This window comes from Manis javanica, chromosome 1 (genome assembly GCF_040802235.1).
Source record: "Manis javanica isolate MJ-LG chromosome 1, MJ_LKY, whole genome shotgun sequence".
Taxonomy (NCBI): Eukaryota; Metazoa; Chordata; class Mammalia; order Pholidota; family Manidae; genus Manis; species Manis javanica.
In genome coordinates, this window is record NC_133156.1 from 6,494,389 (window position 1) to 6,508,894 (window position 14,506).

Here is a 14,506-nt window from a genome sequence, read left to right on the forward strand (position 1 = left end):
CCAACTTGGGAACACAGACACCAAATGCTGGTTCGGATGTGGAGCAAGAGGAACTTTCATGCATTGCTTTTGGTGATGCAAAACAATACAGCCACTTTGGAAGGTAGTTTGGCAGTTGCTTAAAACTAAGTATAGTCTTACCACATGTCCCAGAAATCAGGCTCCCTGGTATTTACCAAAAGGAGTTGAAAACTTATGCCCACACAAAAAATATGCACATGGATGTTTTTAGAAGCTTTATTTGTAATAGCGGAAACTTGGAAGCAATCAAGATGTCCTTCCGTGGGTGAACAGATAAATAAACTGTGGTATAACCAGACAGTGGAAGATTATTCAGACATAAAAAGAAACGAGCAATCAAGCCATGAAAAGACATGGAGGAATCTTAAATACTAAGTGAAAGAAGCCAATCTGCAAACTGTAAGATTCCAACTATATGACACTCTGGAAAAGGCAAAACTGTGGAGACAGTAAAAAGATCAGTGGTTGCCAGGGACTGGGGAAGGGAGCACAGGGGATTTTTAGGGCAGTGAAGATACTGTGTATGATAATGGTAGATACATATCATTAGACATTTGTCCAAACCCACTGAATGTACAACAAGAGACCTAAGGTGAACTATGTACTTTAGGTGATTACAATGTGTCAATGTAGGTTCATTTTTGGTTAAAAAAAATACCATTTTCTTGACTGATGTGGCTAATGGTGGAGGTTGTGCATGTGTGGGGTGCAGGAGGTATATGGGAAATCTTTCAAATTTTCTTTACAATTTCATTATAAACTTAAAACTGCTGTTAAAACCGAAAAGAAAGAGAAAGAGAGTGGAGGGATTTACAGCAAACTTCTCAATCTCAATAATGACAATAGCTTGAAATCAGCATGCTATTTCCAGTCTGGGAAAAAATAAGTATCAGTAATAAATCATTCAACAATGAAAATGGGATAAAAACAGATTTTCATCCAAAAAACAACCAAGAAAGAGCATTCTCCATTAACATATCCTCACTAAAGACATTTCTTCAGGATGTCCTTGAAGAAGAAAAATTACCCTATAAGGAAGGTATGAGACACAAGGAGGAATAAAGAATTGGCCAACATGTGAGTAAATGGCCAGACATAAACTGGATTATCTGGATAAAATTAATTACTTCTTAAAGTGGTTGGAGGGTATATGGGCATTCATCATTTTGTTCTTTATTCCTTTTCATGGTACTAAAATATTTTATAATGACTTTTTATGGTGCTAAAATATTTTGTAATGTTTTTTAATAATGCATGCAGACTTTTATTCTCAACAGTTACGGTGCTCTGCCATCTCCAGGTGCTTCCTCCACAATATACCTGACACAATGCTACCAAATTACTTCGTCCCTTGCTCACACAGCTTCGCCAGTGCTCTACTGCTTAAAGGGTACAGTCCAAACTCCTCAGCCCAACATTCAAGACTCTTCAAAATTTGCCAACATATCTCTCCAAAAAGCTTTAAGTTAATTAATATGCTGGCCAAATAGTCTGAAAATTAATTCCAAAGAGGTCCCTGCATCTCCCACCTACTTAACCTTGTTTATGCCATTTTTTTTCTCTCTGGAATGCCTTATCTCCTCTGTTTACTCCTATAAGTCTATCCAGGTTTTAAGGTCTAATGCAAATCCTATATGCTCTAGTAAGGCTTTTCATACCACTGTAGGCCATACTGACATCATCTCTTCAGAATGCAGTAATTCTTGTTTTCTCTAACTCTCCTCTGGCACTTAACACAAGCTACCTTAGCAGAAGTTTCCATTTTAGGTAGAGGGCTACATACCTCTCAAGCAGGAACCTGTTAGTTTATACATTTTTGGCATCCACAGACACTGTCAGCACAGTGCCCATACCATTAGTCTCAACAACTGTTAGTAATAATGATTACTCCTTAGTTTGAAATTGCCCAGTGAATCTCTCCCCCGGCAGCTCCCCTAAGGCTGTCGAGCCCTCAAGTCCACAGAGCACAGATTTGCCCCGACCCTATAGGTATAGGGTATTGCTTCAATATAAAGGATTGCTTGCTACCTAAGTCAACAACGTTGTAAGTAATAACATGTGAAATCTTAATTCGAACGCACCACGAGTGCTACTGTGGTGATGCTTTTGGTTAAGTTCTGGAAGTAAACGTACCTCCGGGACCACACAAAAGCCCTTCTTAAAAGGGGCAGCCCCGGTGAGGCTGAAAACGGTCTCCCGCGCCAGGAAGCGGCCCGCAGGCACGTCCAGGGGGCGGGCATTGACCGCTTTCCCCTCTGATTGGCTATCTGGAGCCGCCTGCCCGCGAGGATTGGCCGCTGCCGCGAGGGACGCCGGAACTGGACTTGGGTCCGAAAGGAGGCAGCAATGGCGACGGAAGCTTCGACGGCCGTGCCGGCCCTGCCTTTATCTGGGCAGATGGTAAGGAAGAGCTGTCCCTGGGATGCTGCGGAGATTCACTGCGCTGGATGTGGACGTAGGGTGTCCAGAGCTGCTGGTGAGGAGCCCGAGGGGTAGGCTCACAGCCCGGCCTGCCTAGCTTCCGCCCCCTATGGCGCCGCGTCTGGGCAGGAGGGTGGGCTGGTTGCGTGGAGTGTGCGGCCGCCAGGCCCGGCCCGACGACGGGCGCACGCGAACGCCACGTGTCCCGCCTCCCCGGTTGCCAGCAGCCCACACCTGAGCGGTCGAGAAGCCGGGGTTCATTGAGTGCGCGCCGCGCCTCGCCCGGTCTGCCCCTCGTGCGCACGCGCTCTTTCCCGTCACTGATTCAGGCGAGGTGGTGGGTGGGCTCTCGGGAGCGAGCACCGGTTCGAAAACTCCCCCAGGTTCACAGGGCCATAAAGAGTGGATGTATTGTCTTGTCAGGAAGTAATGGAAACTGATTTTCTCGTGTAGTTTTTGTGTAGGAATAACAAGTGACCACTGCACAATGTTCCTGAATTAAAACATAGGTATTAGGGATTTTTTTGGTTGGTGGGACGGGGCCGTTATTGCTCAGTTGGCTAAAAGTGTTTGGCAAACGTTACGTTCCTTTTGTGCATCTTTATTTTTCTTTGTATGTCAAAGGGAAAAAATACACTGCATATCCTGTTGATATGTTAGAGTATACTTAAATGAAAACAGGTTCAAATACTTAATGTAACTTAAAATGCCTTAGAGTGCTGTGTCTCTGTCAGGTGAGTGGTTCAGTTGAAAGCTGCTGAAATCTTTAATGTTTGTACTTTAAAAGTGAAAGTCATTCCATCAGTTTTCTCAGTTTCTCCAGGATGAACTTTTTGGGAGACGTGAACCTGTGCAGAGAAAGTTGGATGGTTTTATTTCCCCGTGGAGAGTCAAGTTTCTCCTACTTTTGGTTTTGATCACTGCTGTAACACAGAATATCTCCATTGTTTGAATGAAATAAGTATTACAACTCTTAGAAATACTCAGTTGGAAAGGTGGTGGTTATGTGCATAGAATTGTGAAAGTGCTTTGTAGGCTGTAATGCACCCACAAAATTTATAAAGATGAGACAGTTAAACAGTTTCAATTTCTTTGGTAATATTATCTACAGAATTTAGGTAGAGCTTTAAAATTTAACTTGATTGTAAGCAAGTTTCATATACTTAAGTTGGCTTAAAAACTAAAGCTTTTTAAATCAAAATAATGCAGTTGTGTCAGTAATAACTTTTTTTGCTAATAAAGATTAATTTTATCTAGTTTCTTTTTCTCTTTCCTTTTTTATTTGCAGAGTCCTTAAAAATGATAACTTGAAGTTACATGGCTAAAACAAATGTTTATTATAATACACTTAAAATTCTACCTCATTAAAATCTTGGTGTTAGATTTTCAATCAAGATTATAGTATTTCACCTCATAAATACTAAGTTTATGAATATGATCTTTATATGGGTCATATATGGAGGCTGTAATGCATCTGGCTTCTGTTCCTGCCAATGTCTTAGATCATTGCTGAGAGGGGTCATGCCAGTGTCTTGTTTCTGCCCTCCCAGTATCCTGCACAGGATGGGAAATATAAATTAGCAAAGGGCAATATGATCAAGTAGAACATTGGACTAGGAAACACAACTTTGGAGTCTGGATTATATCATTTAATTGGCCAGATCACCAAAATATTTTTCCGTCTCTAGGTTGAATATAACATTCTCAGCTTACATAGCAGTGATCTTTACAAAGATCAGAGGAAATAGATCAGAGCACTTCATATGAATGTAAGATATGGCATATATTCAAAGCATTATAGGTATCAAACTATCTAAACTATTACATAGCTCTTTTTTTTCCTTCTCATTTTTCTCTCTCCTGTATGGTTTCTCCTGAATTACAGGTTATCCATTTCTACCTAAACTTGGTATCTTTTCCTATACAAAAGAATCCTCTTTAATTCTCCCCTCTGATTAATGCTGCACATTCAGTGTTAACAAACTATGGAAAGTTTAATTTAGAATTTCATCATAGGTAACCACCATGACCTTCAGTGTGGACATGCTTTTTGTGAACTATGCTTGTTAATAACTGAAGAATACAGCACAATTACATGCCCTGATTGTGAGGTAAGTTTTATCATCTTTTATACTAATACACTACAATCTAATGTTAAAGGTAAAAATTAGAGAAGTAAAACATACTTATAGTTAGAAACTAAAAACTTGCATTTTCACTGGCGAGTCTTTCAGCAAAGAAGACTGACAAGATAAAGCTTTTCCTATACATTTTGTAATTGTTCAGAGTGATAAAGAGGAATACAAGGTTAAGGTCTTATATTAATCAGCCTACATATTGTTTGCTTGTTCATTTTGTTTTTTAGATTCCACTTATAAGTGAAACCAGATGATACTTGTCTTTCTCTGTCTGACTTAGTTCACTTAGCGTAATATCGTTCATGCCCATCATGTTGTTGCAAATGCAAGATTTCATTCTTTTTCATTGCTGAGTAATGTTCCATTGTTTATATGTACCACATCTTTCTTCATTCATCTGTTGATGGGTGCTTAGTTTTTTCTGTATTTTGACAATTATAAATAATACTTCAGTAAACATAGAAGTGCATATATTCAAATTAGTGATTTTGTTTCTTCAGGTAAATTCCCAGAAGTGGAATTACTGGGTAGTATATTTGTACTTTTAGTTTTTTGAGAAACCTCCATACTCTTTTCCATAGTGGCTGCACCAATTTATATTCCCAACACAGTGTACATGGGTTCCCTTTTCTCCATATCCTCACCAACACTTATTATTTCTTATGTTGCTGATATTAGTCACTCTGACTGGTCTGAAGTGATTTTGGTTTGTGGTTTGATTTGATTTTCATTGTGCTTTTGACTTACATTTCCCTGATGATTAGTGATGTTGAGCCTCTTTTCCTGTGTCTTGGCCATCCATTTGTATGTCTTCTTTGGAAAACGTCTGTTCAGGTCCTCCACCCATTTTTTAATTGGATTATTTGGGTTTTTTTGGTGTTGAGTTGTATGAGTTCTTCATGTATTTTGGATACTGGCTCCCTATAAGATTTGCAGATATCTTCTCCCTCTCCCATTCAGTAGGTTTGCCTTTTCATTTTGTTGATGGTTTCCCTTGCTGTGTTATACTCTAGTGTTTTAATTACAGTAGCTTTATTATCTGGTGGAATTTATCTCTACTGAGTAGTGTGTTAAAACTACTCTACTGAGTAGTATGAATTCAGAATTGTATTACTTTCATATTAGATGTATTTTAGGATATTAAATATTATCTCCTGGAACCTGACATGACTCTCCATTTATTCAGTTCTTGTTTTATGATCTCCAGTAAATTATTTGGTTTTCTTAGAGCTTATATTTTTCTTACTAAATTTATCCCTAAGTATTTTAGAGTCTTGAACATGCCTTGAGATGTCACTGTAAAAATTTTACAGTAAATTTATAAAGTATCTTTGCAAGTATTTCCTTTAGAGATATGGTAGAATGAATTATTTTAGTAAATGATTTTTTCAAATCTTATTTTGTCCTACAGATTGCTACAACTATAAATATGAGACAAAGATGCTACCCAATAGATGGGTGTATTAAAGAAGATTCTTCTATGGAAAAACTGCAGCCTCAAATGTATGTTCTATATGCACTTATTTTAGTATTAAAGTTCAATGTATTTCTGAAAGAATAATTTTAGCATTGATAAAATGTCATTCTTAGATCAAGTTTCTAATCATTGTTTATCTAATGCTCGCCGAGTTTATAATTTGTCTTAGCTGTTAATAAAATGGGGACTCCAGCTCTTAAAGAAACAGTGTTGGTTTGTCCTTATTTAAAGTGAAAAAAACTAAAAGAAAAAAATGCAAAAGTACCACATCAAAACAAGAAAAGCTAGAGTACAATTCTGGCAAAAGCTACTTGTGCTGGATGGGAGTAAGGTGTGAGGGAAAAATAACTTCTCTGTTGTTTCTTAAAGTAGCACAATACAGTTCAGTGAAAGACTTTGGGAAGAGGTGGTTTGAGAGGTGATTTGTAAATGGAAAAGTAGTAACTTTGAGATTCCTCTATTCTTACTTCCATTCTTCCGTAAGACTTTGCACACGTAAATTAAATTCTCCATGTCAAGTATACTTATGTTAGAAACTCTTATTCCCTAATTTCAGTAGAGTTTGCTTTAAAATAGTTGTGTATTTTTAAACAGAAGTATCCCTTAATCCATGATGTTTCCTTCCTGATGTATCTTTAAAATTTTGAAACAGGAATTGAATAATCAATTCTCCAACACTCACATATATTTCAAGAACATGAATACTTGCTTTTCAAAGTAATTGAATGTTTGAAAATTAGTCTGTTTTCCTCTGTAAGAATAACATTTTTAACATTTTTAAATATCATAGTTTCTTCTGTAAACTTTTATAGGTTTCAGATTAACTTACTCAACAAACAGTAAGTGCTTAACTGTGTGCTGGCCAATATGGGGACATAAAGATAAAAATAGGCAAAACTCCAGCATGTGTAGAAAAGAAATGGAACTAACTTTTTCTTTGCAAATTAACTTACCTAGTGGATTCATTCACCTTTTTGTAAATTATCCAGGCATATAAGTACATTTTTTAAATAGCTGGCATTTATGTGTATAAGTACTTTAATTGAGTTTAAGACAGTTCCATGTTTATCAACATCTCTACCAAAAAAATATCAGGTAAGGAGAGGTGATTAGGAAATTAAAGCACAGTACTGTGTGCTATTATTTTCAGGGATTTGTTAAGTTGAATTCTTGATAAAAATTAAGTTTTATATGAAAGTACATTTAATCATAGTCCCCCCCCTGCACTTATCATAAATGATTGAGAATGCACAGTACATGTTCTTTATGTTATCATATGATATGATTTTTGATAGAGGGTAAAAACCAGTATAGGAGGTTAAAACTGTTATATTAGTATTTAAAATAATGTACTTGACATTTTTCAGGATAAAGAATTGTTCTCAGGACTTTAGAAAGGCTGCTGATCCTCTGAATTTTGCTTTAGAACTTTCAACATCTACACACAGGACTCTATTGAGCTCAACTGTAATGGCGGTATGAGAAATGTTATTCATAAAGTAAGGTGAAGCCAAAAGTTTTGCTTTGTCTCTGGTCTATTTCCTCTCCTCTTAAGGTTCCTATAATTATAGACTCTTTTGGAAATTTAAAGGTAAGAGGTAAACCTACACTCTTTACTTGAACCTATTGTTTTATTCTAAACTATGCTTGAACAATTCTTTATTCTTCTCAGGGCAGCCCATTCTACCTTTGATCAACTGTATGTAGCTTCTGCCCTTTGAACCTAGTTATTGAATACAGCTTCTATGAAACTTGCATAAAGTACAAGGTTCTAAATTCTAAGTGTGGCTTTCCAGTTATTTTAATGGCAGCCAAAAGACCTCACAATATTACTTGTTGATGATGACATTATTGTTGGAAGAATGGAAGATTTTACTTGTTACTACTCCTGATAACTTTAAATGATGTATTGTTTTACTTTAAGACCAGAAATAGAACAAACTCCAAAATGCTGTTAAATGAAATGTTAAGTCTTTGTTAATAAGGTCTTTAGTGGGCTGGTAAAGGAGAGGGAGCACTTAATCTTGCTGTCTTTTACTTCAAGTTTAAATTTTAACATAGCCAAATTATCTTTTTTGTCTTAAAAACTGCTAATTTTTGCATGTATACATTTATTGCCATGATAAAAATTTTCAAGATAGTTTTAAGTTGCAAAATGGTTACAAGACACAATCACCTTTTTGTCAAAAAGATATCCAAAAAAAACCTGGAATACTATAACTGAACTCTAAAATGTTAATGGTTTTTCATCTCTGGAAAGTGGTATTAAAATGTATTTTTGTTGCTTGTTTTCAGATTTATGTATTGGATCTATAATATTGCTACCAGAATGGCAGCTTGATATTTTTGCAAGTAATGTAACGTAATCTTCTATTTTTATATTTTATATTTGCATGTGGCTCCCTCTTCCCTTTCTTAGGAGACTAAAACCTCAGAAGAAATTGATGAAGCATTGAAGATAGCAAGCTATACTTCTGAACAATTAAGTATCGCTATAAAAGTAAGCATTTTGAAAGATTAAATTCTAGCGTAAATTAAAGCATGTTCTCTTTAAATGTGTATATTTAAATATCACTGAAGTTAGAACTTAGCACTGAGATTATTAAGCATGATAATCTAATGACAGAGAAATATACAAAAGAATGGAAATTCCCATGGCCTGCCAGGATTGGTCTTGTAGCATTGTTGTGCTAGCAGCCTACTGAAATTGGAGCTCTGTTAAGGAACCATGATTTCTGCTTGCTGTGAGCTGAATTTTGTCTCAGAAGCATTGCAGATCATCTTTCTAACACTGCTTATTATTTGGCTGTATACCTTACAAACAGAGTCTTATTCTCTTTTCTCCTTTACCCTGTCTCTTAAAGGAGAGACCCACTCATTTGGTGACAGTAAGCTCCTAGTACCCAGCAACAGCAGATTTAAAATCAAGGCATTCTAAAGGTTATAGCTGATGTGGGAGTTAAAACTTCAACATAAGAATTTGGGAGGTGGGAACAAAATTCAACCCATAACAGTCTGATCTGGCTCCCCAGATTCATGTCCTTCTCACAGGGAAAATACAGTCACTCCATCCCAACCTAGGCTTACCTTATTCCAGCATCAACTCTAAGACCAAAATCTCATCTAAATATTTTCTAAATCAGGTATGGGTGAGACTCAGGGTACCATTCATCCTTGGGGAAAATTCTCCAACAGTGAACCTGTGAAACTAGATAAGTTATCTGCTTCTAAAATACATGTGTTGGATAGACATAGATTCCCATTCCAAAAGGGAAAATTGGAAAAAGGGGTCACAGATCTAAAGCAAAAATTCTTTGTTTAAAAATACAAGAAAGTAAGTATGTGGACTAGTTAACATTTTAATTCAAGTATTTTTGAATATTATACTTAAAGGTTTCTTTTAATTTAAGGAATCCTACCAGAAAGAAACTCAGGTATCCAAAACAGCTCATTTCCTGTAATGATAAAAAGGGATAAGAAGCTCAGCAAACTTTGTGGATTTTCTAGGCTTTTTTGCCAGTTTATCAGTACACAGTCCCAACAAAGATGTATATGATCTTGCTGACAAGTACCAGACTTTAAAGTTGAACTTTGTGACTTATTCCATTTTTATCTTCTAATCTCCTCTGTGTTGTTAATTTGAAAGTCCAAAAAGGGCCTTTTACCTTAAAAATTATGTTGAATAGTACAGTTTCTAGAAAATATAACAATTAAGGTCTTTGTATTTTATTCTTTCTAGATGCTCGAACACATATACAGTCAAACAAAAGAGGAGACAGTCAGTCTTATAGAGGTTCTAGAGAAACAGTTTGCTCAACTTTTTACTTCTCTTGGTTCCAGGTAATAACTTAAAAATATGGACTCGATGAAACTGAAGTTTTTAACATTAACTTGTCATTTTGTTTCTTTGTAAAGACAGAGATAATGAGTAACTTTTTTTTTTTGTAGATAATTATTTTTTATTGAGGGGTAGTTGACACACAGTATTACATTAGTTTCAGGTGTGCAACACAGTGATTCACCATTTATATACATGATAATTCTAGCTACCAGCTATCACCATACAAAGTTGTTACAATATTTTGACTATATTCCTTATGCTATATATTACATCCCGGTTACTTATTTATTTTACAATTGTAAGTCTGTACTTTTTTTGTTTTGTTTTGTTTTGTTTGTTTTTTGAGAGGGCATCTCATATTTATTGATCAAATGGTTATTAACAACAATAAAATTCTGTATAGGGGAGTCAATGCTCAATGCACAATCATTAATCCACCCCAAGCCTAATTTTCGTCAGTCTCCAATCTTCTGAAGCATAACGAACAAGTTCTTACATGGAGAACAAATTCTTACATAGTGAGTAAGTTACATGGTGAACAGTACAAGGGCAGTCATCACAGAAACTTTCGGTTTTGATCACGCATTATGAACTATAAACAATCAGTTCAAATATGAATATTCGTTTGATTTTTATACTTGATTTATATGTGGATACCACATTTCTCTCATTATTATTATTTTTAATAAAATGCTGCAGTGGTAGGTAGATGCAAGATAAAGGTAGAAAACATAGTTTAGTGTTGTAGGAGAGCAAATGTAGATGATCAGGTGTGTGCCTGTAGACTGTGTGTTAATCCAAGCTAGACACGGGCAATAAAACATCCATGGATGCAGAAGATTTCTCTCAGAACAGTGGGGGTGAGGTTCTAAGCCTCACCTCTGTTAATCCCCAATTTCTCATCTGATGGCCCCCCTGCGACTGTGCCTGTCTTAGGTTGTTCCTCCCTTGAGGAATCTTACCCATCTCTGGCTAACCAGTCATCTTCCAGGGCCGTACAGGGAAATGTAAAGTTGGTAAGTGAGAGAGAAGCCATATTGTTTGAAAAGGTTAGCTTTTTACTTCTTTGCATATTTATGCCCTGTGGCTTCTATGCCCAGCATTTGTCTTGAGGTATCTTTACCACTTGGAGGAATTATGATACGATAATGAGTAACTTTTAAACAAGTTTGTAAGGTAATGAATGGGTGGTCCCTGCAGGCTAACATTTACAACTTCAAAATGAACAATTTGTTTTTCTTTTGGCTATTTTCCTTCTGGTCCAAAAGCTGACTGTTAAGATGAACAAGCTTCTCTCTTAAAGCAGTCAGCACACAAAATTATTTTCAAAATCAGAACCCATGTTGTAGAATTCAGCATAATTGGGAAAAAGCAAACATATTTGTACATGTTTCCATCATTTTTTCCTATGTTTATTGTAAAAGAGAAAATACTTTCTAATACCCATTTCTAAATAAACACCATGGTTATATATTCATCACTTTAAAAAAACCTCTTTGATATATATGACCTTTAATAACCTTTAATCACATTTTGCAGTTCAAGAATCATGACCATAAAGTTTTTGACATGCCCAAAGTAATATATTTAGTAATGATACTTGTCCATTTGATTCTTAGTTCATGTTTTTTAAATCTTATTAAGGTACCTAAAACATATGCTCAGTACTCTATGAACAGATGAGTTGATCTTCATTCTTGGAAGTTGATGCTATCTCGCATGTAGTCTTGATAGCACTTAAGTTATAGGTCATGTGCATGCATTTTTAAAACTTTTTTTGTAGTGGTAAAATATATACAGTAAAGTTTATCTCTTTAACCATTTTTAAGGTATGGTTTAGTGGCATATGGGTGTTTTATGTTTAACTGTTTGAAGGAAACACCAAGCTCTTTTCTACTGTGGCTGTACATTGTACATTCGTACCAGCAGCTGCCAGGGTTCCAATTTCTTCATTCTCACCAACATTGTTTTCTGTTTTGTTTTGTTTTAATAATCACATCCTAATGGGTATGAAGTAGTATCTCATTGTGATTTTGATCTGCATTTTCCTCATGAGTGGTCATGTTATATATTGTCAGGTGCTGATTTACTGGACTTCTGTTTATCTTCTTTGGAGAAATGTCTTCTCAAGTCCTTTGCTTATTTTTGATTTAGATTATTTGTTGTTGGATTATAGGAGTTCTTTATATAGTATGGATTATTAATCCTTTGTCATATATGTCATTTTCAGTATTACCTCCTGTTCTGTGGGTTGCCTTTTCACTTTCTTGATAGCATTCTTTGATCCACAATTATTGATAAACTCCAGTTTTATCTATTTTTTCTTTGGTTGCCCATGCTTTTGCTGTCATATCCAAGAAGACATTGCCAAATCTCACATCATGAAGCTTTTACCCTATATTTTCTTCTGAGAGTTTTTTGGTTTTAACTCTTATATTTAGGTCTTAAGTTGACTTTGAGTTAATTTTTGCATGTGGTATAAAGGAAGGGTCCAACATGACTCCCATGTGAATATCCAGTTTTCCCTCTATCATTTGTTGAAAGGACAGTCTTTTTTCCATTGAATGGTCTTGGCATGCTTGTGAAAATGATACCAGGCTTCTTGTTCATGGAACCGAAGAATGAACTTGGCAAACACTTAAGGTAGGAGAGCCAGGTAGAGGCTTTCATTTAGAGATAAAGTGAGAGAACAGAGCTGGTTCATGCCAGGAGGGGACAAGAGAGTCTGTGATTGTGCCATTGCCTGGGGGTTTTATGTGCAGTTGAGGATTTTCAGGAATGGGGATAAAGGGCTAGGGGTATAGACTTGTTGTAAGACCACCTGCCCTGCCCCCAAGGTGGGATGGGTTGTTGTCTGTTTGCTTGGGCTGTTTATAGTTTGGATTGCTTACCAAATTAATCTTTTGCTTAGGTTGAAGATTAATTGATTAGGATTATAGAATGAAAAATAGCATAGGTACAGTTAAAAATAAGCTGGGCCTTTCAGCAGGCTAAGGTGAATTTTACAATGTCGTGATCTAATTGATACAGTGAAGCCACAGGTTATGCTGAGATATTCCTCTTTATTTACGGAACACTCAAACATTCCAGGCCAAGTTGCTCCTGGCCTTTTGACCTTTAACTGATCTCACTGATGACCTCTATATTCCTAGTCGGGTATCTCTACCCTAGAGAATTAATGTGACTCTGACTTCGCATAATGATTAATACAGAGTTTCAATAGGCACTTCTTTGCACATTGTTACATTGTTTTGACTGTAATTATCTTCTCTGCTTTTTTTCCGGAAGCCTTCAACCTACTCTGCCTAAACCCATGGGCCCTGTCTCAAAAACTCAATTTAGCATATATGTTAAGGTTTATTTCTGGGCTGTTTTATTCCACTGGTCTATCTGTCTGTCTTTAAGCCTTTAGCACACTGTTTGGATTCCTATACCTTTTTAGTGGATTTTCAAATCAGAATGTATGAGGGGTCCAACTTTGTTCTTCTTTTTCAAGATTGTTTTGGCAATTTGGGATCCCTAGTGATTCCATATAACTTCTAGGATGAGTTTTTCTATTTTCCATAAAACACTGGGATTTTGAAGATACTGCATTGAAGTATCAGTTGCTTTGGATAGTATTGGCAATAATATTAAGTCCTCCAGTCTATGAATGTGGGAGGTCTTTCCTTTTATTTTTGTTGTCTTTAATTTCTTTCATCAGTGTCATGTAGTAAAACAAATAACGCAAGTCTGTTCCCTCCTTTTTTTTTTATTTTGGTATCATTAATCTACAAGTACATGAGGAACATTATGTTTACTAGACTCGCCCCGTCACCAAGCCTCCCCCTGACAAACCCCATTACAGTCACTGTCCATCAGCATAGTAAGATGCTATAGAATCACTACTTGTCTTCTCTGTGTTGCCCTTCCCATGCCCCCCACCCCCACATTATACATGCTGATCGTAATGCCCCCTTTCTTTTTCCCCGCCCTTATCCCTCCCTTCCCACCCATCCTCCGCAGTCCATTTTCCTTTGGTAACTGTTAGTCCATTCATGGGTTCTGTGATTCTGCTGGTGTTTTGTTCCTTCAGTTTTTCTTTGTTCTAATACTCCACATATGAGTGAAATCATTTGGTACTTGTCTTTCTCCGCCTGGCTTATTTCGCAGAGCATAATATCCTCTAGCTCCATCCATGTTGTTGCAAATGGTAGGATTTGTTTTCTTCTTATGGCTGAATAATATTCCATTGTGTATATGTACCATATCTTCTTTATCCATTCATCTACTGATGGACACTTAAGTTGCTTCCATTTTTTGGGTATTGTAAATAGTGCTGCAGTAAACATGGGGGTGCTTATGTCTTTTTGAGACTGAGAAACTGCATTCTTAAGGTAAATTCCTAGGAGTGAAATTCCCAGGTCAAATGGTATTTCTATTTTGAGTTTTTTGAGGAACCTCCATACTGCTTTCCACAATGGTTGAACTAGTTTACATTCCCACCAGTAGTGTAGGAGGGTTCCTTCCCCTTTCTCCACAACCTCGCCAACATTTGTTGTTGTTTGTCTTTTGGATGGTGGCCATCCTTACTGGTGTGAGGTGATATCTCATTGTGTTTTTAATTTG

At 36.5% G+C, this 14,506-nt stretch overlaps 1 protein-coding gene across 6 annotated transcripts in view; it reads left to right on the forward strand.

Annotated features, from left to right (window-relative positions):
• The first annotated feature begins 2,332 nt into the window (after window positions 1-2,332).
• The window catches only part of RNF17 (ring finger protein 17), a 111,787-nt gene continuing 99,613 nt past the window's right edge, over window positions 2,333-14,506 (forward strand). For all 6 annotated transcript variants that reach the window (XR_012125456.1, XM_017656924.3, XM_017656923.3 and 3 more), the window contains exons 1-6: window positions 2,333-2,497; window positions 4,459-4,553; window positions 5,992-6,083; window positions 7,425-7,533; window positions 8,477-8,557; window positions 9,797-9,897. Coding sequence is in view for 5 of the 6 variants with exons in the window: in XM_017656924.3 (XP_017512413.3) it covers window positions 2,368-2,497; window positions 4,459-4,553; window positions 5,992-6,083; window positions 7,425-7,533; window positions 8,477-8,557; window positions 9,797-9,897 (608 nt within the window). In the remaining variant the exon portion in view is untranslated. The remainder of the gene's footprint in view (window positions 2,498-4,458; window positions 4,554-5,991; window positions 6,084-7,424; window positions 7,534-8,476; window positions 8,558-9,796; window positions 9,898-14,506) is intronic.